The 27,273-nt window shown below is 33.4% G+C and overlaps 1 protein-coding gene across 5 annotated transcripts in view; it reads right to left on the bottom strand.

The window, feature by feature from the left end:
* The window catches only part of LOC139986771 (dual 3',5'-cyclic-AMP and -GMP phosphodiesterase 11), a 139,648-nt gene that overhangs the window by 105,744 nt on the left and 6,631 nt on the right, over positions 1-27,273 (bottom strand). Inside the window, exons 1-2 of one of the 5 annotated variants that reach the window (XM_072002357.1) lie at positions 12,905-13,121; positions 11,656-11,751 (exon numbers count right to left, since the gene is read on the bottom strand). The exons of 2 other annotated variants lie outside the window; for them this stretch is intronic. In XM_072002357.1, coding sequence (XP_071858458.1) covers positions 11,656-11,695 — 40 coding nt within the window. In that variant the 5' untranslated portion in view covers positions 11,696-11,751; positions 12,905-13,121. Of the gene's footprint in view, positions 1-8,974; positions 9,252-11,655; positions 11,752-12,904; positions 13,122-27,273 lie in introns of those variants that run through there. 2 more of the 5 variants (XM_072002361.1, XM_072002362.1) reach the window with 2 other exon arrangements.

Below are 27,273 nucleotides of genomic sequence, written 5' to 3'. Positions count from 1 at the left end.
GAGGAATTAACTGAAGTAATTAACATAAGTAGACTGTGGATATCAGCGCGCGATGTTTATGGGGGGAAAGTTTGACAATGCGTAGAGCTTTGATAACGTACGAAAACGTCTAAAGTACAGTATCCATCATTATTAGAAGGTAAAATGAATTTTTATTTAGATTCCACTTTTTCAACTGCGTTCGTAAAACTATGAAGTTGGAGGAAGATACGTAGCCTAATGATAAGAAAGAAAATAAATATTTATCTACACATTCTTTTCCATAAATCAGCGGATGCTCACTTATGGACATTAAGACACTAGTTATTTTATCTTATTGCATTACATATATATATATTAGATCAATATCTAAACGTGCAATTACTCATATACAAGATGAATCACTTAAGACAAGCCACTTGAATAATTTCTTCGATTTTCAAGATAAGGAGAAATATTCGAAAGGAAAATTACCGCATTTGTCCAATGCTTGCTTGTTTTATGTTTATTTGTAATGTACACTACGTATACTGTGTTTCGGAACCATTCACCATGAATTTTCATCTTTCGCTCATTATTATATCTGTTACCTTGAGTTACCTCGAGTAATCGTGAATCGTAGATATTCAAAAAGGCATAATTTCATCTGAAAAGACGATAGTGATCTTGACCATCGCGCAATAACCCTATTGAAATCAAACAACTTTTGTTTCTTACATTTCTCCTCCTCATCAAAATTGGAAAAGTTTTTCGGGTGGTTCGTCTTAGCTGACTCACCCTGTATATATATATATATATATACACAATTAAAATAAATATTTAAAATTAAGACTAAATCTATGAACGCGTTTCTAATATATCTGTAACTGGATTCCACATTTAATTCCATATTTAATTCAACATATTTTGTAGCTGAACATTTTCGGGACGTTCCACGGATTTAATTCTGTGGGGAAAAAATGTCATATGAATATGGATCGCTTGAAGCTTTATTACAGAGTTATAGCAAAAATAGGACATACGAAGGGAACAATACTGCAGCCGGCTATATCGCTCGATTTCACATCACTAGATTTTTATGCGCGGATAACCTTGAAAAAAGGCACGATTAAACAAATCGATATGTGTGGTGAACTGATGCGAAGAATCGATCGATTCATTGAGACGAAGCAAAATCAAGATGAACCAGTTGGATAATAAATTCAATTTTTTACCGCTGCCAGTCTCCTATCGGCAGGAACATTTCGAAATCGAGTATCGACACCTAGCGATTCAATTCATCGCCAGCCTATTCTTCTTTTGTAGCAAACGGCAAATCGCTTTTGCTCTTCCTTTCGTACTTGTTCCTTATAACTGTTTAAAAAACTTGAAACGACCCATGTTTGTATAACATTCTTTTTATTCGTACCTGTAGAATAATATCGAGATAGCATGGAGAACCTGAAACACGTCGTATATCTTTCAATTATTTTGAAAGTTGGGAATTTACCGAACTTTCTTTCTGTATTATTATGGAGAAGGAGCTGCCATTAAAAAGAGATAGGAATAAAATTAGAAAAACGTTATTCTTCCTTATTTTAAGATCTACGGTACACAAAGAGGTGATCAATTGTAGAAATGAGCTATCTGTTCGAAAACATTCGCGTATTATTACTTTGATAGAAGAAGTACGTAGGTGTATTGCATTTCGAAAGTGATCAACCTAACAAAAAACTAAGATGGTTTTATACGGAAATGGAACGAACCCAGTAGGAGATTAACAACATCAGAAACTACGTTGAAACTTCATCAAAATTGAAAGAACTTCGCGGAAAGAAACTTTTTGTATTACTGTTACAGAATCATAGTTGAAAACATAAAATAAGAGATGGTTACGATGCGATGGATAAAAGCAGACAAAGATGCCAAGAGTTACGTAAACATATCGTGAACTGACGAGTACTAATTTTATGTATATTTAGCTTCCACCTGTATAGAAAAGTCAATGAAAAACTGAAAGGAATGTTTCGTTACGATAGCATTTGTAGCATATGTAATAGCGTGTAATAATTTAGTGTTATACAAATTTCACATAGACAGAATCTAACACGGCAGAATTTCATTTTTATGCAAAACGGCGATCCTAAACACACGTCGCAGTATTATTCGAATGATTAAAAAAAAGCAAATTAGGAAATAATAGCGAGACGCAAATACCAAGGAAAAGGAACTTGCGAAAGAAATTTGTTCGAAGATGTTAACAAAATTAATCGAGAAAGGTATTGTTACTAGCCGAAACAATTACATTTAACAGCAACATAAAAAATAAACTTCTTGATATACAATTTGAAATTCATAAAAAAAAATCGTATACTTGAAGTTCCAAGCTTATAATCTTCTAATTCGTCAAATAAATTGTGTAATCAAAGCTGTATTTATTAAATACTTTCGTAATAAACGTAAAATACGAAAAGCAGTATTCAGAAGTTCACGTATGCTATGTAGCCTTTGTGTGTCCATCCATCGCGTTCTACACACTGTACGCAATCTCCTAAGAGTTCAAGCGCCTCGTGCCATATTCCTCGGGTCAATATACGCAAAAATGAGCATCGTTATTTTGTACAAGTTCATTCGCTTCGTTTGAATGTGACTGAGGTGACGTTAAGCAGCATCTTATGAATAGTTTAAGCTTTAGAAAATAATTTTTTATACGCCGGTTTTACGCCCTACAAATGTCCTCTAAAACGTACCAGCAACCTATTGCTTGGAACTAAATACGAAAGACGAAATGATCTTCTAACTAAAGACGAAAATGATCGGTAATGATTTTCGATATTAGTATAATGTAAATACGTATTGTTACGTATCTCGTATTGTATATATTGTACAAATCACTTCGTACAATATACATGTCCTTTTTATCTACTGATTATCAAAACGTTATAGCGCACTTCCGAAAACGGTCAAAAATGAAATCATAACACTTGAAAACTTGGGGAATTTGATAATTCCCAAAGCGTTTTGTAACCAATTTTTATTGATATGAACATGTTTGTTGCCAAATACGGTTGCCAGATCTTTCAGATTGTTTTACGGAATATTGAAATAAGAATATATGTATATATATATACAAACAACTAATAAGTGCAAATTTTATTTCAGATGATTTCATCCTTTTACCAGCTTCAATAAGTGTCTGGTGACTCACGAACAGGAATATATGCATATGTGATGTATATAGATATACGTAGTTACAAGCGGAGAAACGACTCGGTTATCAATATTGATAATATATCGAGAGACAAGAAATACATATCAACCGCGAGATCGATTAAAATTATCAAGTATTTTCCCACTCGAACGTTCGTATGACAACAATTGCGTATAATGTGTATTACTATACCTAAGTGAAAAATGTCGAAGAACTCGATTGTACGGTATTGTTCAAATACGCAGGTTAGTCAAGCATATGGAGGATACCTGAACATCCCCTTTGTTTTGAACGAGCAACTTCCCATTTAGAATTGCTATATTTTCAGCTTTCCATGAATTTAATTTTTCTAAAATTCGTAGAAAGTTGAGTGCCTATAAGTGAAAATTTAATATCCGCATCGCTTGCTTTGCTTCTACTTAATTTTCCCAATGATCAGCTTCGCGCCATTATACATTGGTGTCTGATTGTCAGTATAAATGCGCTTAAATATCCTCTTTATCTTTAATGATGTAAAAAATGTTTAAAGGAGAATTTAAATGTTTTTTAAGGAACGTTCTTCTTTTTACGGGTATTATTTAAAAAACAATAAAAGATCATCGCTACTTTTTTAAAACATTTTGCTCTATTGCATCTTGTAACGAACGTTAAAATACATTTGCGTACGTTTAAGTTATATTTTCAGATCGACCTTCAACATCGAAGAAGTGATTAAATTAAAGCGTGAATTTATTATGTGTGTTATAAATATTCGAAGCGAATTTCGTTGGCAATGCAGTTTCTAAAATAAGCAACTAAGGATCACGACGCTCCAATATCTTTACTGGATTATCTGCACGTGGTGCTGTCATATGCAAAAAACATTTCTAAATCTTTAGATTAGATGCAATGGACATATACATATCGTGTTCAGTATGTTTATCAAATGTGATGTCATTGGATCTCTTTTCATTGAAAGTTAAAAGAAGATGCAATCTATTATTCCAGAGGACATGGTGGACCGTACGTATAATAATTAAAGCTTGTGGTGCTGTCATACTAAGAAAAATTGAAACTTATCTCAGAGACTTTATCACAACCGATGAAGATCACTTCGAATGTTTCTAACGTAAACAATTCAAGTGTCCACAGTCAAGTCGAGTTCACATATTTAACACTATAGTACTTGACAATCTGATTAGTTTCTTGATTTTCGAGATCATCTAAAAAGATATCTCGAAAAATTCGAAAAAGAAAAGAATTGCTCCTTTTCACGTTCCTCCTGCGAAATGTATGCTTTCTGCATATTTCTCATATTATTAAAATTTGTGAGCTTATGATAGCAAGTATCGAAGTACGCTATTTCCAAAAACAGCGAGTACCAAAGTGTAGTAAATTGTATAGAATTTGAAGTCGACAACGATTTCTAAATTAACCGAATGAGTTACGCATAATTAAAATCACCTCATTAAAATTATATCCGACGTATAGACTTCTCATAAGGCAAATGCGATTTCGCATGAGACGTAAATGTTTCATCTATATTTATCTAAAGACTATGACAGTCGGAAAATGGATAAAATCGTTCCATCAATATTGACAAATTTATAAATCAACTACCACTTTTCTCGTGACTATTAATTATTTACACTGAACACATTTCTATCCAACTTGTACCGATTTCTAAGTTCATCTTCTACGTACAAATAATACAAGTATTTATACATAGTCTTTGGTATTTTCGTATCTAGATATATGTTCTCACATAGTGATTAATTAAACAACGCAGAAGTCACGTATAAATAGCGTTCGCAGACGTAGTATGTTGAAAAAACAAGAGTACAAACATTATAAGAAGCAGATATATGGTTAAAACGGTGTACAGCGAGGTATTTATTCTATGCAACCGTCGTTTTATCTGTTGCAACAATCCTCTAATGTTGACTAAATGCATTAATCGATGCGGAAACCTTTGACAAAATATGTCCAGTTTAAATAGATAAAAAATTCTCTAAATGGAAAAGTATACAATGATCCATAACAATTGGTGTCTCTGTTCTTTAAAAGCTATAATTCTATAACAACTGTTTTTCTTTTAACTATAAATATCGCGATGCAAACATATCGAGCTAATAATAATTATTCTTTTATTACCAGCTGCGTAGCTCGGAAATATTCGACAGACCATCAAATACGTTAAGGGACTATTGACGATTACAGTCAGTTTATTAACTGTACCCGCTAATAATCGTCAATGCATCTAACTTCAACATAGATATTATTTAGCGATAAGGGCGAATCCTTCAACTCTAACAGCCAGTCAAACGCAACGATTTGTTTTTCATCCACCAAATCCGCGATTGTTACTAGTTCACGCAAATGCGAGTAATCAGTTGAAGATTTCTTGCAAATAACGCTATAAGTGGGAAAATATTTTTTATCGTGTAACATCCTACGTGTCAATAGAAATATCGTAGTATAGAATTCGCGAGTAACATCCATTTGTAAATAATTCAATAAATGATTAATAGCGTTAAACAGTGGCACGTGCAACATTGCCTTTATATAAATCGCTGTAAGTGCCATTTAAGCGATACAGACGCTCGTATACACTAAATATCACCATATGCTATCAAGCTATGAATACTTTCAGAACTCTTCAGGTTTGGCTTCACGCTGACTTTAATGTTGCAACTATTTTTTTCAAATGAAAATTTATACGCCAGTCCGGTAAAATGTGTTGCATGGTTGTAGGTGCTTCGCAAGATTTGGCACCGAGTTGGTGGTGGTTTCGTTAATGAATACGTAAGTTTAGAATGACCAGTGAGAATGCGGCAGTTTGCTTTCTTCTGGTTAGTGCTGAGACGTTGAGCTACTCTTGCGCGCTACATTTGTACGGCAGTTGCTGAGCCATAAACGGATCCAAAATTTGTTAGTAGCCTTTTGACAACAGTTTAAGCGTCATGAAGGGTAGGTTTGATTTCTTTGAAATGAGTAAGCTGGTGGTCTCTTGTACTGTTTCGTTCGTTGATTCTTTGTCTGTATTCCCTACGAAATTACGATTTCAGAAAAGATAGTACTATCAATTAAGTTTCTTAGTGTTTTTTCTTTCGAAGGGAACTTTTTTTAATAATTCTCGTTATTCTGTCTTTAATAGAGTTCTGTTCAAGATAGAGGCAAATTTGTTGTAACAAATCGATAAGATTGTTCATGTTTTCTCAGTGCATTCTTTAACTATTTCCGGTGCGTTATGCGAGCCATGCGATCTTCTTAAATAGTTGCACGTAATTGAATGGTCATTCTCCTGATTCGTTTAACATTGTTATTCCGTTGTGTTTGTGATGAGGGACATATATCTTTGCAGGAAAGGTACAACGTTTGTGATTCTCTTTAAATTCTTCCAACACAAATATTCGTTTACTATACTCGAGTGCTTCGAACGCGAATCATGTACGTTTCATCGATGCTGAATGTACTTAGTGTCATACGCTTTATTAATGCCAGAAAAACAATATTAATACGTTTCCCAGATTCACGTGATCAGATGAAACACACGTGTACATGCTAGTTACGTGGTCAATCATTAACGAATAGAGGAAGACGTTTCGCTTTAGTTTTGTTTTCTTCTCGTTGATCGAGGGAGGTATTCATTAGAGGCAGTCATTAGATATGTATATGTTACTAATTGAAGATTCAAAACCATAGAGGCATTTAAACTGGCAACTTTTACTTTTAAGCGAATAATATTGAAAAGAAGAGACGCAAACTCGCTCGCTCGCGATATATTTCTGATAAGTTAAAACCAGTTCCACATAGTTTAAACATTTTATTTAGTTTAAATAGTTTTCTGTCCTTTCCCCGACAACTCAGGTTTCAATCGTTATCTTATCGATGGACATTTCAATTTTCTCTCTCGCTTTTACCATCGTATGAAATATATCGTATAGTTAGCTGACTAACATTAACGCGGCACGGCGCGCACATGTTGAAGCTTGTATCGAGATAGTTAAATCGTATGAAGATTAAAAGTTTGCTTTAAAAAACGGCTCGAATTCGCCGCGAAAAGCTGATTCCACGTCAGACATCCGGCAAGAAATCGGTGCAGGTAAGCGAACAGGTTATGCGCAGACAGGTAAGGTATGATTATCAATAAAGCTAACGAGTGAGCGAAGGCAAAGCCGCGGCATGAGCTTGCTGCACGCAACTATCGACCATCGATGTAACAATATCAATTACTATTCCCAACTCGTTACTAGCATATGCCACGTAGACGATAGAATGGTTCGTCGAAGATGATAAAATGAACGCGACAATCGTTTAGGTTCACGGGAAAGATAGCCGTGCTTTCACCGAAAACAAAAGCAACAGCTAAGCGTTGTCGAGTGAAAGCGACATTGCTCGATGTTATCTGGAGACTCGCTCCGTTGACATTCCCAGTTGGTAATCGAAATTATAAAGTTTCGATTTTGTTTGTTTCTGTCCTTAAGGAGGATTGTAAATTGTTGTCGTGAAAGATCAAATATGCGGTTACTAAGAATCACAATAAAAAGAAAAGAAAGACTCTATTAATTTCGAGAGTAAATATGAAATAAATGGACCGATAAAAGAATACTTCCTTGTTGTTGCTCTTTTCTTTCTTTTGAAAACGTCTAAATGTCAGCTACAAGAGTACGTAACGAAAAGTCCATTTAAAGATTTGTATGCCACCTTTAATGGACTTTTCAACCTTTAAGGTGATCGTAAAATCAAATAGACAAAAACACATTGTGTCTTCCTCGATACCGCACAAATTTTGTCTGAAACATTTCTTTTTCTTTTTTTTTTTTGTCACGACGAATAAAAAAGTAATTAAAAAACACCCTGTATACGTGTGTAATGTTTTCATTCTTGTTTCAAAGTATAGAAAATCTTTAACATTCTTGGATACATTAAACTACAAAAATTTCAGTTATGCAAACAAGAGACTAGTAATCGGGATGATAATTATCAATCTTGTTTCATTAATTGATTGATCCTATTAATTCAATGTCTAAATAATTTTAAACACAGGTATTACGAATTGCTCGTTTGCAAGATATTGCGGTGCATTTTTGGAATAGCTATATAATATAGCAGCCCAGATGCTTAGATGAAACAGAATCTAGAACTTGTATCTACTAATGATCTCCTTTTAAACTCTGTCGGATTTACGTAACAAGGTTGCTGTCTCCAATTAAGAGAAATAGAAAAGTACGGGAAAAGTGGACGAGTAGTAAAAATCATTTCCTTGGCATATCGAAAATAATTTTTTCAAGTTTGTGCAATTGCTAATCGCGAAATTTATCTACTGCAAGTGTGAGTATAATCAGTAGAAAGTATCAATGTCGTTAATTACAATAAATTATAGAATTTTCACAAAAGATAGATTACGTTGATATTTCGAGAAAAAGGAATTTTGCAATATACTATCAGTATACATTACGGTAGACATTGCTCTGAAAAACTACCAAATTTCAGATTAAAAAATTTGTCCTCTCGAACGCATGTCGATATTTTCGTGTTCCTGTGGCATTAACGTTACGAGGATGAATTAAAAAATTCATTCTCAAAAATTATAGCTACTGACGTTCAGAAGCTGCGCGAATACATAGTATAAGTTTCCATAGTATAAACCTAAGTATAAGCTTAAAACTACCTTCGTTTAAGAAGAAAAATAAAACAAATATTTGGCAGAGTCCGTAATTAAAGCAGACGAGGAAATACGTAATCTATAGAAATTTAATATTTTATGTGTCAACACAAATAGAATGGTTAAAGCTACGTACGTTTTGTACAAAAAGAACTTACATGTCTGGCGTAACGTAAATTCACGATTTTCGTTTTTCGTTGCACGTATCCAGTTTTTCTTCTACGAGATCCAACAGTCCAAGAAGTCTCGTATTATTAGGTAGTCTCTTTTCGTAGCTGGTTTACATCCTTGGGAAAACATGTGGCCACTAAGACGCGATCACTACAATTTTGTTTTATCGGCTCTTTTTAAAAAGTGCATACCACTGATACCTTCGACGTCGCACGAAATCGTTGTTTCTTTTCTTCGTTTCATCTTACTGTATATTCTCACTAGCTGTTGAACAACGAAATAAGATACGTTGTCCGTATACGAGTAACTCCTCGGATATGTATTTACGTAATTGAATTCTATGGAGTAACTGCGAGCAACGATTACCAGCAGCATTATGTGCTCAACGAAGACGTTTCTAGCATTTAACCGCTAATTTCTAATAATTAATGGTTTGCGATAAACAATAGTTTATTTTACGATAACTTATCGCTAATAAGACATTCTCAATTTGTACGTGATGAATGGAAATAAACTACTGCATAACTGCCAATGAAATAATACCATACAATTGGCTTCGTACCTTGCCAATAGCAGAATTTATAGGGGGAAGAATGATAAGGAGATAAGCAAAGTATAGATTGACGTAAACTCTTATTCTAATCGATTTTATCGTAGTATGTTTTACAAGCGCATATGACATGTAAGAGAAATAAAAATCTTGAGTAAACCGGTGGATAGTATGACACGTATGTGTCTATCAAGTGCATTCTGTTAATTTCTAACATTTCGAACGTTTTAAGACCATATTACGATTCTCTTATCACAGTTGCTTCTCGTAAGTAGGCAAAATATAAGGCGAAAAAGTTTAACTATTTTCTGTAGGATAATACGATGGTCCCAATGAATGTAAAATTTGTCACATTTTTATCGTAATAACGTGAGCGTGAATATTTTCAATTTAACACATATTTCCTATAGTTTTTTTTTTGTTTTTTTTTAATACATTTCTTTAAATATGTACATTCATAGAATCGAAATATTTGCATTCGGTAAATCATTGTATTGTATAAAAATATTCTATAAATATATAAATTGAAAATATCATTGTATAATAATGAATATTTATACGAGGATTACGCCGAAACATCAAATGGTATCTCGCACGAACGTAAAGTTGTAATTTCAAGTTAAAATTCGTCTTATTTTCAAATGCATTGACCGAAGTAAACTGCTATTTGTTTTGCAATAGGTGTCCACGTTGTATCAATAATTAATCAGATGTAAATATTTGTATACTTCGGGAAAAGCGATAATTCTTCCCGTTTCGGAAACTTTGCATTTAAATCCATCATTCAGAAATTTTCGATTATTTATTCGATGAAAGGGAGACTTCTTAATGAAACAAGCACGAATGGAGATTCGAGCTTCTACAGATACACACGTACCGTATTTTAAATTAATATCAAAGAAATTGAATTACAACTATTAATTTACATTCACACGGATAAAAACAATGAATAGCATGGAAGTCGATCAATAAGTGAACGCAGTGTTATGAGAATCATACAGTGTAACAGAATAATTTTGTATTTGAATATTATATAATCCATGAAGCTATTAGAAGTATACGAAGCAGGAAGGAACGAAACATTAAAAAACAATCAAATTAAAAGACACGAACGTAACACTGGAAAACAGAGAATCCCGCTAAAACGAAAGAAATAACGAGCCACGTTATCTTTACCTCGTTTTCTTTTCTAAAATCGCGAATATTAGAAATATATCGAATATTTTGAATGGCAATAATAACGATACGCTATGACATTTATGCAGCTTGGTAGAGAAATATCTTGCTATCTCATCGTTGGCAGTTACATTGTTATGTCTTGCATAATGAGACGAAGATTGGAAAGTTATGAACGGCAATGAAACTACGGATCGTATAACACGGTATCGCAATCCATGTATAAACCGATAAACACGAATATCCATCTAGAACATCTTTTATTGCCGAAACATACGACTGATCTTTCTTAACGTAAATCGAGATAAAGAAATCGTATAAGTTGTTCGCTGCTGCCACGCGTGAAATTACCATTTATCAAAACGAAAATAGTCCAAGTAACCTTTCCAATGGATCTTCTTATCTCGCGAATGTAGGTAAACGACATTTGAATATTCCGAACGAGAAAGTTAATCACGCGCCCTTAAAGTTTCCATAATTACCATTTTTGGTGCTGCGCAGTCTTCGTCGGCCAGAAAAATATATTTTATTAGCTGTAACGCCACAACCGAATGGCGTCGCTGACGTAACGTGGTGTGCTACGCAAAACGTACACCGCTACAACGTACAACGTAAACCGCGTGCTGCTGACTGATTGCGGCTAAAAAACATCTCGACACATTTGACGAACTGATTTTATGCTTTCCGAGATGCGACTTTGAACGATTCTCTTACGATTTATATAGTTTTCTATCTCTTAAACGTTACATGGAATATTATTAATTTAATAATAAACGCTATTGGGAATACAAAATAACGTTCGACGATTCTATCAGAGGAAATAGCTTTACATATGATATTCGATACCGCGGCCGGAAATATGAAATCTATCGTGGATGCGGAGAAATAACAGTAAGTTGCTTTGTTGGAATAAATGACAAGGAAGTAGTTATGCATACCAACCAAGGTTTAGCCAGATATAAGAAATTTCCTTATTATTCATTCTATAGGAGAAATGGTACGGCAGAGACCCTTATTTTTCATGCACGAATCCCTCAGCTGAAAAAAAGGGGATTTTCGTAAGTCGGTAAGCATAGTTTTTAGCGTTCAACGTAGATAGGATTATATCACAGTTTACAATGGCCTTCTTTGAATTTTGCTTCGCAGCTCTCAATACCATTTCCTACTACATACATATTATCGTTCCAACGATCAAGCAATAATGAACGATAAATAAAGTAAATCTTTGATAAATCTATCCAAGTCAGGCGATGCGTATTAGCGATATCTGAAATATTGTTCGTGCTTCGGTGTCTCAGAAATTGCGTTCAATTTTTATTGAAATTCTTCCACGATACATGCGGTAACTGATAACAAATCAATTTCAGCTTGTTAATTTAATCATAACAACGTTCTGTATCATCATATTGTAGTGTATCTTTTAAACGTGTCAAATTTTAAATGTTACAATCCGTATCAGACCGCATGAAATGCTAAATTACACGTTGCAAGCTCGTGCATTCGTTACTGTGACGTTAGACGTTTACGTTATTCTGAAATACACGGAAAAAATGTATGTATGTATGTATATATATGTATATATGAATTGAGTATCAAGTATGTATAAGCTAATATGATTCCCATTGTTATTGAACAATATCGTTACTATAGGATACTTATTAATATATTAATAAACTGATAGTTAATATATGTGAATTATCACATTTATTCTGCAATATTAATTTCTAATCTCTTACTCAAGAAATATATAGGCAATTGTGATTCATAGATAAATATGTTTCAATCGATTATACAATTTCTGTAACGACAGTATTTATCACTTATTCTCCCGCTTCCTATCAGTTTTATCAATTTCGTATTTGGATTTAAAAGAATATTTTAATGATTATAAGTTAAGATGTCTGTAAAATTTGAATTCGAATCGGAGAACTGATGCTATGATATATAGATAGCAAGTTCTGCATTATACAACCATCTAATACCGTTACTTAGCTATAACACTACTACGCAATGTTTTATCGTGCGCACTAACCTATCTTTTATACCGATCATCATCGACCACTGTTTTGTAATATCGTCAACAAAATATGACACGAAGCCATCGTGTGATTGGTTTTTCTGCCGAATGGCAAGCCTCGTGATTCTAATTGTATTCGCCGTTTCGATCGTCTAGTCGCACATCACTATTTACCTTCATTGTGGACAATCTTAGTTCGTCGACCGCAACATCAACAACGCGGTAAGATCGACGCGTATGGTTAGGTTACCGCCTGTTATCCGGGGGTTTGGCAAAAAGCTGCTTCTCAAAGCGTGACTAATTTCGACGATTTTCGTACAAAGCGAAAAGCTTACACAGCGACGAAACAGGCGAAGCAGACGAACCTGCCGCACGACCTGCACTGACTCTCGTCTGCTTCAACGACAGAACCTGAACTCTCACTATACGACCGCGTGCTATACGCGTTGCACCCAGGGCCGTATCTTTCCGATCATCGTTACATACGATTCGTTTTCCTATTAAAATGGTAAATACAACAATGATCCTGGAAAAAATTGATTCGTTATCCATTTCGGACGAAATAACGACGTTATCTTCTCGTAAAGAAGCTCTGCACACGTTGTACGAATATCGATCGATTGACCAAAATATTGCCTAACGGACGAAATTTGTATTAGGTTCGCGATTTACGATCATTCGCGGAGATTGGCGATATTTTAGAAATTCTGACGTTTCTTATGACCACGATTAATCAACACGATTATCTTATTTGAACCGTGCTTTAATAAAACTGAAGAGGTCATTTCAGGAATTACGTAACACAAAATACAGCCAAGCTTGTAGATATAGCCGGCAATCAATTACTTTAGTCAAGCTATCTACCTAGGCTTATTGCTTCTTGGAATACTTAGCATAGGGTCACTGTAGGAGTTATTCATTTACAGAAATTGATCATAGCGAGCATTACGTAAGTGAAGCGTTTATTTGAATATATCGGATGCTACCACATAATTGTTTAAATATATACGGCGCTTCGAATATACCAATATAAAAAGAATTAAAACTAACTGATACGACATTATTATTAATTCAGACGTTGTTCTTATATACCTTGAAGATACCGATACTTTATTTTTACAAATGTCGAATATTACTAGTGATATCTATCGCGTACATATAATTTAGAAATTTAGAAACGAAATCGTAATCGTAGTAGAATCCAATACGTATCTAAAATAATCAGAGAAATTATTTGAAATTATTTCATACACATTGACCATTTGTCGAAGAAGGAAGATAAAATCGGAAGGAAAATATACGTACAGCGAGTGATATATTTAAGCTGAAGTAGTTATAAGCTGTGTTCTTCACTCGCCGAAAGAAAAAGTAGTCGTTTTGCTTCTGAAACCTGCATACGTCAATAGGCACGCAAATTATATTACATATTATATGGATCTTATATTAATATTGAATAGAAAGGTAGAATTCAAAGACAGGAAGGTAGCTAATTATAGAAGTACAGTGTAAGGTTAATTATATCTCGCTGCATTATTATGCAGGGTGTTGGCATCCATTCTTGATTCGCCCCTGACTATAGCGCAACAGTCTAGAGTCTAGACTCTAGACTACACGCCAGTACACGCCACGCTACTCTCTGTCGCACAATCATATGTATAGTGCCGTATATATACGCATCTAGTGTCTATATACATATGTAGTTCATACAGCTGTATAAAACGCTTATAAAGAAAGAGTACGGTTTGTTCCCCCTCCACTATGTATTGCAAGCTACGATTCTGGAAGACTGATAAAGCATGAAGCGCAGCATTTTTTGGAAATGTGCTTTTCAAAAAACCGACGTTAAACTGGCAGTTTTGCGATAAGCGTATGTAGATATCTTACGTATTAAAATATAAAAGAAACAAACGTAATTAATCGGGTACAGAAACATTATAAATAAACATTAAAAAATGGAAGCAGCATTAAGCGATTTAAACGATAGTAAAGGAACAAAATAATGAAACTAATGTACATGTTCGAAATATTATGTTTCATTTCCTTCATTCTTCGGCGCTTCTTTATGATTCATATTTTTCTTATGCAAAATATAGCAGAATATATGTATACGATATGTTACGTATATATTATCGTATACACATGCATATACACAGAATTACTAACAGGAACATACCTTGACCGAAATTTCTTCTATGTATATAATAATTACGTAATTAAAGAAAACTAAGAAAAGGAAGTCTTCATATATTTCACGTTTAGTATGCATTTATGAATAATTCATTTTAAAAAAAAAAAAAGTCCAGTGCGGAATTTAAGAATAGGAAGTGTTAAAAAGTAAATTATTATATACTAAATAATGGTAATTCGAGCAGCAGATTAATTCATCTTTCTTGATTAATACGTTTAAGAAGAAAGTGTGAGATTCTTCGTAAATTGAAAGTTGGATGGAAGAGATCTGCTTTATCAACACTGACGTACAAAATCTCTGATACTCGCATGCAACGCTCTCAACCGGAGTACTTCGTAACTATTGTGTGATCTTAACCGAACATTTATCAAAAAATGATAATTTGCTTTATTTCAAAAAGATTATATTACCTATTTGAAGCATATTTACTTTATCAAAGATAATCCAAATTATTGACAATTAGCTATAAATAATCATCTTTAACATCACCCGAAATCAAGCATAGACTACAACTAAAGAGTTCAATTTCTTCAACAATTACACTAGCAACGTAACTAGGGAAAGAAAGACTTTGTGACATAAGAAAGTGTATTCTGTTTTATATTTTCTTCAATTGTCTACATAAACACAGTTGTAACCAACAAATAAATTAAATACAACTACTAATTATAAGTAAATTTACGTCCTGATATTGACAACTTTGTTTTTTGTTTGGCTAAAATAAAAGCTAGAAAGAGAACAAAAGAGAAATGGAGAAATATAAGAAGGGAAGAGGCCCGAAAAGGAAGTACAAAGGTAATGGAAAAATCAGAACAAGGTAGGCTATCATAGTTCCTTATTGACACTATCGTATCGATCTCCTCTCTGACAAATAACGCTCTCGTTTCGCAAATAACACGTAACTGAAGCACGCGAATATATCACAGGAATAGTCACAGCCGGTGCGCAATATACACGTGACATATAGGTAATCGTTAAGGCCGTTTGCTTATTGACAGATAAAAGTAATTTGTAATGCGACTAACTGTCGTCGTTCAAAGATAACGGTCATTCCTTAGGTTCTACTCATCGTTCTATTCGGTCCAAGGTGTAAGCAAATGCGTCTACCTTCCTACAAAATAATGTATATTTATGTGCCTCGTCGTTTCTCCCTTGCGATCTGTATTTCGTTCACGATCTCAACCATTTTAAATTACAAGCATACGTCTTGCAGAACGTACGTTATATTCCATTTCTTCCTGTATCCAAGCGTTACAACGTATATGAGGAAAATTCGTTGATAGGAATACGAGGAAAATTTGCTAATGCGAATACTTTAATTGCACAAAAGGTTAAAAAACATTTATACTGCCTAGCTATTTCCGGAATATATTGACGTATCATATAACATATAATGATGTGTATCTACATAAATAGTTTAGTTCACAAATTTGTTTCGCAAACAATTTACCTAATAGGAAACATTGGTTTGAAAACATGCAGTTAATTCTTGAAATATTTCGTTACTTTTACATGCAGCGTGATAAGATTCTTAGTTGACGCTGAAGTTGAAAATTCCGTGTTTTATACTAATTTCTACGTGATCTTCAAGATTGCAAATTGCGACATTAGAAATGTTAAATGCAACCTAACAATCTACTGTTCTCGACACGAAAGAAATAGAATGGAAGAAGTAGTTCGCGATTAAACGTTGCCTCAAATGTGCAACAATATACAGGCCGAGACATATATCCGCGTTTTCATCGCGAAAGGAGATTGACCTCTCTCGTTTCGGTTTCATTTACCTTTGACTTTCTTCTCTGCGACTGCCTTTCTCTGAATTTTCGTCCCGTTCCTCTAGAGAGCTTTCCTTCACAGCTGAAACTTTTCTCTAAAAAGGACACCAGCGTTTAACAAATTGCTTTCTACGCGTCTATCACCGATTTACTTCCTCCTTCGACATAGAATAGTTGCGCTATTTCGTGCGAAGTTAAGGAAATTATTTGTAACTGTAGCAATGCGAAAAATATCTCGACGTCTACAATTTTGGGAAATTAAAGGAGAAATTTTTATTTTATTTCGTCTACGGACTAAATATTATGCAATTGCATATACGCTGGCTCCGGAAAGTATCATACATCACTTAGTGATATACCTGCTTAAATAGTAGAAACAGCTCAGGTTCGTGGACAGTTTTTTAAATTGACATATATATATTTTTACACATTGCAAGCAATCTGTTTTACGTAAAAATGTAAAAATTGTCCAATTTTAGTATTTAGTATATAAAATATTTGTGTTTGAAATCGAACAATGTAAGAGACACTCCAACGACTTTTTTTCTTTTTAATCTTTCACGTGAAAGACGAGAATAACATAAACGGGAAAATGTTGCTTTACAAGTCTCTATCGATTTTCATAAAATTTTTGTAAAATTAAATATTTCTCAAATTAATCGCGTTCAGGTACAAACAGCTGGATGCTTTTTAGGCAAATAAAGAGAAGAATACAAAAACGAGTTAATTAAGTAGATTTAAAAAAATATGATAACGGCAGTGAATCCATTTCCGCACCACCGGGCCAGCTGCGAAATCAGGTTCCATGTACACTTGTGAATTCGAATCAAATTCAACGTCCAAAGTTTACTTCATGGGATTTGAATACTGGTACGATATAATGATTCGTTGATTATATTTACCAAGTGCTCGCTCTTCACAAGCTATCAGTTTCAAAAATTTACTTACAATTACTAGATATAGATATCTGATATAGATATTTATTATTAGATACTTGAATGAATAGAGTTCCTGCATGCGCTGATGAAGTCTGAACTCTTCAAACAGTTTCGAGTCTGTATTCGTAATGAAAAATTCGAGTCGCTTCGAACATGATCGAAGAAAAACATAGAGAGCTTTTAAAAGTATAGAAATTCCTGAAAGTCTCGAAAGTTTCGGGTGCCTTGTAAGTTAAAAATAATAATTAAATCGTTAGGATCAAAAAGGTATTAATCGTTTCCATGAATTCTTATATCAAACTTAGAAAAATTATACAGAATTATCGTCGACAGATAGAGATCCCATAAATTTTATTTAATTATACGACGACTTGTAATTTATAGTACTTCAAAAATAATAGCCATGAAAGATAATTTTAAGTGAATGGAAAATTTCCTATAACCGAACGGAAAATTTATATCGCGTTTACGTTCGAGCTTTCTTTAAAGTATTACTCCTTTCTTTCGAGATATTTCTACAAGGCTGAAAAGTTCGTAGTACTTGAACCCCATCGCTACACATAACGCGCCACTCAAAATTATCTAATTATATGTAATGAAACTTTTGTCTATCTGCGAGATTCTTATCTGCCTTTTATTGACTTCAACTTATTATGCATAAAATTTATACGAGACTTGTTTTCAACTTACGCTGCATAATTTAGTCCAGTTGCGAAAGACATCTGTTGCTAGTTTTTTGTGTTTGTCACAATGCTGATGACGTACATAGGATCCGATCGAATAACATGTAAATATAGCAGATACAAGGCGATTTCTTACGCGCGATACAATTTTTTCATACGACCCTTCGTTTTCGAGAAAATCGAGTTTGCAAATTTATCAAGTATAGTTGAACATGGCTAATTGGAGATTGGGCAGGAGTAAATAATCTACAGAAGGTTATTTTACATGCGAAAATAAGCCGAAAATGTAGAATAAAATTCGTTCGCGAAACGCTTTATTTAGGAGAAAAATAAATTTGAAAATTCATCATAGATCGGATTCTTAACGAAACACGTTCTAATTCGATTTTCTCGGAAACTAAGTCACAGATGAAAGAAACGTTATCCTATTCGCTCGGATCTTGTACTATGGAAATATTTTCAAACTTCATACAACTTTATACAATGTTCTCGTATGAAAATAACTTAACTAGAAAATACCAATTTTTATATTATGCATAAAACAAGCCTTGGCAATTATCTATATAAATATAAATTAAAAACTAAAAAAATATCTATGTAACTAGGTCCTCAAGTGACATGACAAAGTTTTACACGTGTTTAAACTTTCGTCATATTATGAACATTGTTAAAAATGTTTTTCCTATATCCTCGTGTAGATTTAGTTTTTGTGGAAAAGGTATTTTATTTCATCATACTTTCCAATATGCGTAAATGCTTCTGAAAATTTAATCAATTAAAGTGCTAGCTTAGTTAGCAGCTTTCCGCTTCATTTCGCAGTCGATTTAACGGGCGTGTAAATCGAGAAGTCACATCACTTATCGCTTATTACAATCGATTATTTTAAATTCTATCATCGGCAACTAACTTTCGTGCCAAATTTAGTACCAAGCGACATTTTACTAAGTTATGAATTAAGTATATGAATATAAAAGTAATCGTTACCCTTCTTCGCATTGTATGGAATATTTTCAAAAAGAAATTCAGTTTTATCTTGAATAACGGTTCACGTATTTTTTGAGAAGCGTTTACATTTTTCTAAATTTATTTATTCGCATATTTGATAAAATACACCGGTATGTATATAATATAATATAATATAGGAAAATATATATGTAATATATAATATAAAATCATGGTATTTATACTAAGACTGTTTTAGCCTATTATGCCATTAGTGAACCGATCCTAACGTCTGTATCCCCTAACACATAAATTAACTTAAAGATTTACGATTCTAGCAAACCTTTCATTAACTCCGTTTTTTTTTTCTTTTTTTCAAAATGACCTTCAGTTCGTTTTATAAATAAACATACGATTCTTTCTTCAGAATACGTTTTACAGTATTTGTTGAACTAATATATGGAATATTATGAATATTCACTGACCAAGCTCCTTAATACAACAGATTTCACCTCGAACATTTTTTGATAAAGTCAGTGATTCTCACCTATAGGTATAGGTATATGTAAATCAAGCCTAATCCTTGGTTGTGAGGCTGAATAGAACATATAAAACATATTATTATATAATCTAAGGTGATCACATTATCATACTGTTCATCCTGTATAATTAATTTTTCGATAGATAAATATTATAAACAGGTTACATATATTCTTTCTGAATAAAATAAGAGCATATAAATTATCAGCATGGAACGTTACTAATCTCTGATTTCACGACGATAAAGATAGATGTAACACATTATTTTTCGCGTGTGAGAAAATACAAATTGAACACCTGTAATTGAGTCATTGTACGATATCGATCTCTCTGGTTCGTCTAAATCGTTCTTCGCCGAAGTCATTCCAATACATCGTTAACCAATATCATTGTTAGTCGCGAGTAGTTTGATTTTATGATTTTACTGTACAAATATTCTCAAAAAGGTACACGAAATAGACGTATAACACAGATATTTTCTCATATACACTTTGCAAAGAAAATATCTACAATAATTAGAGTTCGCAAGAGCTTTTTAGTATTTTCGTGCATTGTGATTGTACATACAAAAATTATTAAACAGTATTTTACAAACTGTATCGATCAACGTACGTATCATACGCATTTGTTCGATCTGCTATTACTCTAAATAACAACTAATTGATACCAATAACTAGCAATATTATATAACTATTTTCACTTAACTATGCCAGTACTTTTATATACATGTACAATACATATATTATGATGCTTAAATATAATCCAATAACTTAGATCACCGTTGAATATCACCGTTATTTTTGGAGGCGCAAGAAAGCTTTATTTAGAAGAGTTATATGATACAGAGGAAGCTAAACATTTGCCAGTAATATGTCTTCTCTGACAAATTTTCGGAAATTTCAAGGCCGTCATTATGCCGTTAAACGGTATAGGATAGCTTTTTTCCTGCTGGTATAATCGTATGACGATTTAAACCACCTACAATGCAAGGTTATTCGACAATAAATGAAGCAGTAAAACGAGTCCCACGTCACAACAGATCTTTGTAGTTTGTAGTGGTGTTCGTTTTTATCAGTGCAACATTGGAATCGGTGAACTTGTTATTCCTTATTTCACATTCCGCGACGATTCTTTGTTCCATATCTCGTAACGTTGTTGGCTCTTTTTCGACATCTACCGTTCCTCGAAGACCTAACTCAATGAATTGTTCACCGTCTGAAAGATCCGTTGATATTAAAACGAAACGAAGTTTCTTACTATCTATCATGATATGAAGCGACAACATAAGTATGAAGTAAAGACTCGTTACAATGCAGGCACTTCGATATTGCGTCGATGCAAACGTACACCAAGTCGAGTTTGCCGCGTGAAACTCGTTGCTTCACTCCTTTATTTATCATCGATTGTCCTTGTATAGAAATAGCAGAGTATTACGTGCCATTTAAAGAAGATAACAGTGACTTTGACATTTTTGCAATTCTTCATTCTACCAAAGAATTATGTGGGGGACGGAGCAAGTCATTGCCCCTTTCATACGACATAATTTTCCCGACTACGGTTTTCACATGTCTCCAAAATATCAAAAATATCTTAGGTAATTAGTATTATTGAAACAATATTCCAAACATACGTCTAAATAAGCGATATTATATTTCGTACAAGAATAAATTCTATAATCCGTCCGTGTTACGTTGTATTTGTGCAGAAACAATATTTTCGCATTTCCAAGAACATGACTCCAGAATTTTTCTCGACGAAAGTAACGCGTACAAAGATTTTGTGTACAGCTCTATGAAGAGCGTCCTCGTTAACGAAAAACGGCAATTCTTTAAGCTATTTCCCAGAAATCATATGTAACCATTTACCTGAAAAACAAGTGATTCAGAATGATGGGATATGTTGAAGAAAAACGGCAATTTAATTCGAAAACAAATATCTTAATCAAATTTTAATAATGTTGTACGTTTCCACGCTCTTCCTATGACTTCCAATAGCCTTTTTGATAGACTCTTATATCTTTATACAAATTTTCTAAGATTGGAATTTCAGCCTTCCCAAATAAATCTTTAATTCTTTCAAGAAAATAAATTGTTTCTCATCGCAACATACACGCGTCATCAAATACACCGTTAGAATAACTTTTCACGTTTTTAACGCACAGCCGCATTATCCTGCTGAAATACTAATCTTCATCCCTTTATATGTCTTGCGTTATTTCCTCGTTTATGATTTAACCCATAGCTTTTCTGTTTCTAGGTCGAATATTAGTCTTCCCTTTATTGCTCCCAAACCGTAAAACCTATTCCAACCTTTAGTTGGGAACTAGTCTGATATCGTTGGTCTCTCGAGCTGCTTTGTATTATGCGTCTAATATATTAAAAAATATACGATTCCGTCTAAAAGAGCAAAATTGATCTCTTCATGACATTTACGCACCCACCTGCGGAATAGCTAATAACAGAATTATTATTTAGAATATGCTCCGCCCCCCTCAAAGCCATTCAGTTTTCATCCGAAACATTTGTCGATATAATTAATAGCATCGAAGATATTTCAGCTGAAGCTATTAAGTGACTCGCTCTGCCTCTCACTCATCCACTTTTGGCTCGCAGTACATTAAAGTAATCGCTATCGTTGCCTCCACATTTATATGCTTCTTGTAAGATTCGTGTGCCTTGCATGATATTTTCGAATTATTTTTAGTCATAGAAAATGCTGGTGACGTGTTTGTGGAAATCTTTCAGGCTATCTTCATAGCAATTCAAAGATAAGCGATCGTGGAATGAATCTGCTTGTGATTACATAAGCAGAATACAATATTGTGCTTTTATGAGATTTCACGCGATGTAGAGGACGATTATATTACATCGAGTACGAGCGAGACGAAAGAGCGGCAAGCAGCTTTCTAGTCTCGCACGGCTAGTTTGTTAGTCGGTGAGGGACTTCTGCCAATAGAAATTCAAATTATTTGATTTGTTATTTTATCTGCATAATACTATCACCTATAGATTCTCCTAACAGCTATGAAAATTATATACGATTAAGCTCGAACTACCTTTACTTACAGTCGAAGAGAAATATCTTAACACGAGGATGATTTTGAATCGTAACAGGTATAAAAAGGAAGACGAAAGCAGGTTTTCTGTAAAAAAAATTTGAAAGTCGCTCGAATTTATGTGCAACTGTATGTAGTCCAAGTGAAATCGTATTGTGATTTACTTTCATTCGAAAAACTTTACGCATCTATCGATATTATTTTTACAAGCTTTCGGTAAAAAAAAGAAAAATAACTATTTTGATTTTCGTTATAGGATAATTCATATCACAGGATATCTGATTTTGATAGCTTTTATAAACACATTCGAGATATTGTAGATACAATAAGAACGTTCGCTATTAGACCTGAGACTGACTGCGAGTTATCATTGCATTTATCGTAAAATAGTTGCGTAAGTATTTATCATACAAATCGTCAAAAGTTTCATTCATTGCGATTATGCGCATCTCGTATATAAAAAATCGTATTATAAGCACAGAGCGTCAAATGTAATCTCTGAAATTAAATGTTATCTCGTGATTTATCAGTATTTTCATATCTCTTCGACTGCATTGGAATTTATATCGATGCTTAAGAAGTACATATGCAATATGTATACACATGTCGTTAAAATATTTTCTACTTCTACTGGCGTATTCCAATTATTTTAAATATCCGAGTTTTACATTATATATTTCGCTCGTTATAAAGGTTATAAATGTACGCGTTCGGATACTTTCGTGTACTTATCTATCTACTTACTCTTCTTTATCATTCAATTAAGTGTTACATTGAAACTGTTGATATACTACAAAAGTAGAAAATATTTATCGTCGTGTGTCCTCGTAAAAATATATCTATACCTTATACAAAAGTGAACGCATGTCGAATACTTTTACAAGAAGTTATTAATTAATCAATTTCTATTCAAAGTTATATCAACTGGAACGATACACAAAGATCAAACAAACTTGTAATAATAACATCGCTTATCATACAATAGTAAGTAATAGAAAATATGCAATTATAATTTCTCAAAAAGTATCTTATTAAGAAATATATAAAAGATTCAAATATAGCATAATTGCATATGATGATTGTATATAATATGTAGCATAATTCAATTATAATATGAAAAAAACGCGATCATAATTTAGTAATGAAATATAAGAAAGTTATGGATTAAAAACAATAATCGAACATTTATTTTCATTTCATAGGTTTTCAATCACAGATGTTAATGAAATCGCAGTAAAGCTTATCGCGTGAAATACTCGTATAATAAAGTCATATAGAAATACAGCACTAAGCGTCATAATTTTGACATCCTGAAATTCGCAATCTTTGTCAAAATTAGGCGCGTATTTGATAAAGTTGATCGATTTACGAGACATTTGTTTGATCAAACATGGAAAATCGGTACTGCAAATAAGAGAACGTTATTATAAACATTACTATATATGTCGGGTTCTCATTATGATTAGGGTTAGGGGCGTGTAACGAATCTTCATTTGGATTAGACGTTGTGGTTATGCAATAGAGAAGATATTTACTAGTGCAAATATGATTATTACAGAGTTTGACAATTAACCGCGGTGATTAGACACTAATGACAGTGGTCTTAGGTTCGATAACGAATCCACGGTCGACAATAACAAATGTATAACAAATGTACTTTCCTCCAAAGTCTAAGTCAAACTGGACTTACTTGTCCACAGTACAAGTATTACTCAACTAACTCTTTATTGAAACGTAGAATATTCACCGATCGTAAGGACGCTATGTAACTCGCTAATGACACCTCACGAGAGAGAATGACTTTCCGTCACGATGATGCTGCAAAGGAAAACTATGATGGAATGTGTCCAGGGACACGAAATCGTCGGATTCGTCGAGGAAAGCCTTCGTTCGGAAAGTGAGGGAAATGGACGTTGCTGTTAATTGGTTAATTTCTATGTTGGTGGTTCAAGAAGGATGCTAACCGCCCTTGAGAGGAAGTTGCTATGAAGCGTCGCTCGCGAGGAAAGCAGATTTCCCGCATCTTCCCGTATTAGGTGATAGATTTAGGGACTGTTAGAAAAAAGACTGTTTGTTCGTTTGAAGGACCTTAGTTAACTAAATCCTAAGATTTATAGCGGATCCTCAGGCTAGCTGAACATGTACTGCGGGGATGCATCGACATCTGGTAATCATCTTGCCCGAAGAATAGGGTCTGTGTGTGGCGAGCCACGAGACGGAAACCGTTGGAATGTTTACTGCCGAGTGCCGCTACAACTATTTCTTTTTAAGGAGAGCTATACAATTACTCTATACCTCTATTAGGTAAAAACGTTCATCGCGTGACCGCGGCTACGTTTAGCGACTAGTTGTCACTTCGAGTCCAAGCTCATTATCACGAATCTCGAACAGATATAATCGGATTAAACACTAAACAATTATTTGAGTACAGCTATGATAAACTGCAGACTAAAATATTGGGGATTTTCCCAAAATTTCCAAAGGGAAGGCCCCGGTGTCCTTTCATCTCCAACATATATAATAAATAAATCGCATTGATATTACTGGAAATCTTGCTCTTACTATTTAGCTTACGCCCTTTTATTGTTGCATGCTATATTTTTATCCGTCGATTATTATCTATGCATCGTAACAGTTGAAAGTTTTTCTAAAAAGGAAACGTCTGAATAAAATTACTAAATATGGAAACTTTACATAAAAAAAAAAAAAAGATTTCTTTTACGTCCAAATACGAAGATTTTGTTATCACAACAGAATGATTAGCAAATGTGTACTTTATTTGCAAAAGCTGACTTTCACATTATAAAGATTTCAATGAACAATACGACTGTTCTGTAGAAGATAACTCAAAATATTTCAAACATTACAACCATTCAACTTTATAACACAAACCGACAATTTGTAAAAAACTACTCAACCTATAATTTGAACCGAGTTGCTAATAACTTATTATATTGGTTAATGCGACAGTAACTAATCAATTTAAAAAGTATCACGGATTTATCCTTGGATAAACTACGAACAAACATACGTATATACGTTCGTAGAATGATTTTAACTAATATTATATAATACATAGACAAAAAACGACCTTACTTGGCAGTGATATTTAATTTCAGTTTCAAGCAAAATACAAAATCGTATTTCAACGAACCAACCAAATGTTACGTTACCGATCAATGCTTTGTTTTATGTGTTTTCTATATGTACGTTCCTTCTATATGCATGTTCCTCTAATAGATTAAAAACCAATGTATTTCCCGACGAAACGTACAATATACCGATAATGGAGTGAATAACTTCGACAGAAATATTCTGAAAACATTGCACCTAAGTATAACTATATTATTTATTTAAAATATTCGAAATCGAGCATTAAATTAAAAAAAAAAAAAAAAAAAAGAAGAAGAAGAAAAGAAAAGAAGAAATCGAAAGACATACTAAATTTGTCATAAAAATTGTTACCAAGATATGGTAAACACGTTGGTAATCAGCTACAATCTTCGTTTACAGAAGTACAAGTTCTTGGAAATGTATGTGTGCGTCTCTACACATCGAAGTCGACGAATCGATCAATATCGAATAACTTCGCATTAAAAGGATTGGTCGTCAATCACTATTCTGCAACCGTAATTTACAGAACATAATAGGCAATCATAATTTACACGGAATACAATGTAAGAACAGAAAATAATGCTTTTCAGCAAACATTGACGAGCAATTTTATTGGTAATAAACGTCCTTCAGTATTGAAATTGAAAGAAGTTAAACGCAATTCTTACATAAGTAAGATAAAACTATCATTAAACGTCGGATAACTGATGTAACTATGTTTTAACTTGAAAAAAAAATATTAAATGTTTAAACGCTTGATAAATATTTGAAAGAATTAGAATAAAATCGAAATTGAAGTTTCATCGCTCATCGAGAAATAAACCTAAATTTGGACCATTTATTCTAAACAATTACTAGAAATGTGAAATAAGTATTTGTACAGATATACGTGTAAATCATATTTCGACATTGATTCGTAGAATTCAAGATCGACAACCTTTTATCGGAGAATAAATCAAGGAAAACGTGAAAGAATGCGATCGATAATGATATTTTAAAAAAGATTACTGAAAGTGGCTAATGTGAAAAAGAGGAGGAAAAAGATTATGTCAAATGAAAAAGCTATTCCAATATTATTCGTCAATCGATGCAAATAGGAAAAGTAAAGAAAATGGGCAAGCGCGTTTCGCATAACTTAAGCGACATGCAGAAGCAAAGACGAATAAAAATAGACAGGAAGGAGAAGAAGATTCAGAATAATTTGTTATTTTAAAGAAACAAGCAGAATATAAGAATAACATGAGAATATAGCATCGGAACTGTTAAGATTTTATCTCACAATAAAATAGATAGATAAATAGATAGATA

The sequence above is a fragment of the Bombus fervidus genome, chromosome 4, assembly GCF_041682495.2.
Source record: "Bombus fervidus isolate BK054 chromosome 4, iyBomFerv1, whole genome shotgun sequence".
NCBI lineage: Eukaryota > Metazoa > Arthropoda > Insecta > Hymenoptera > Apidae > Bombus > Bombus fervidus.
Note: the sequence above shows the minus strand (reverse complement) of the source record. Positions and strands in the feature narration are given on the sequence as shown.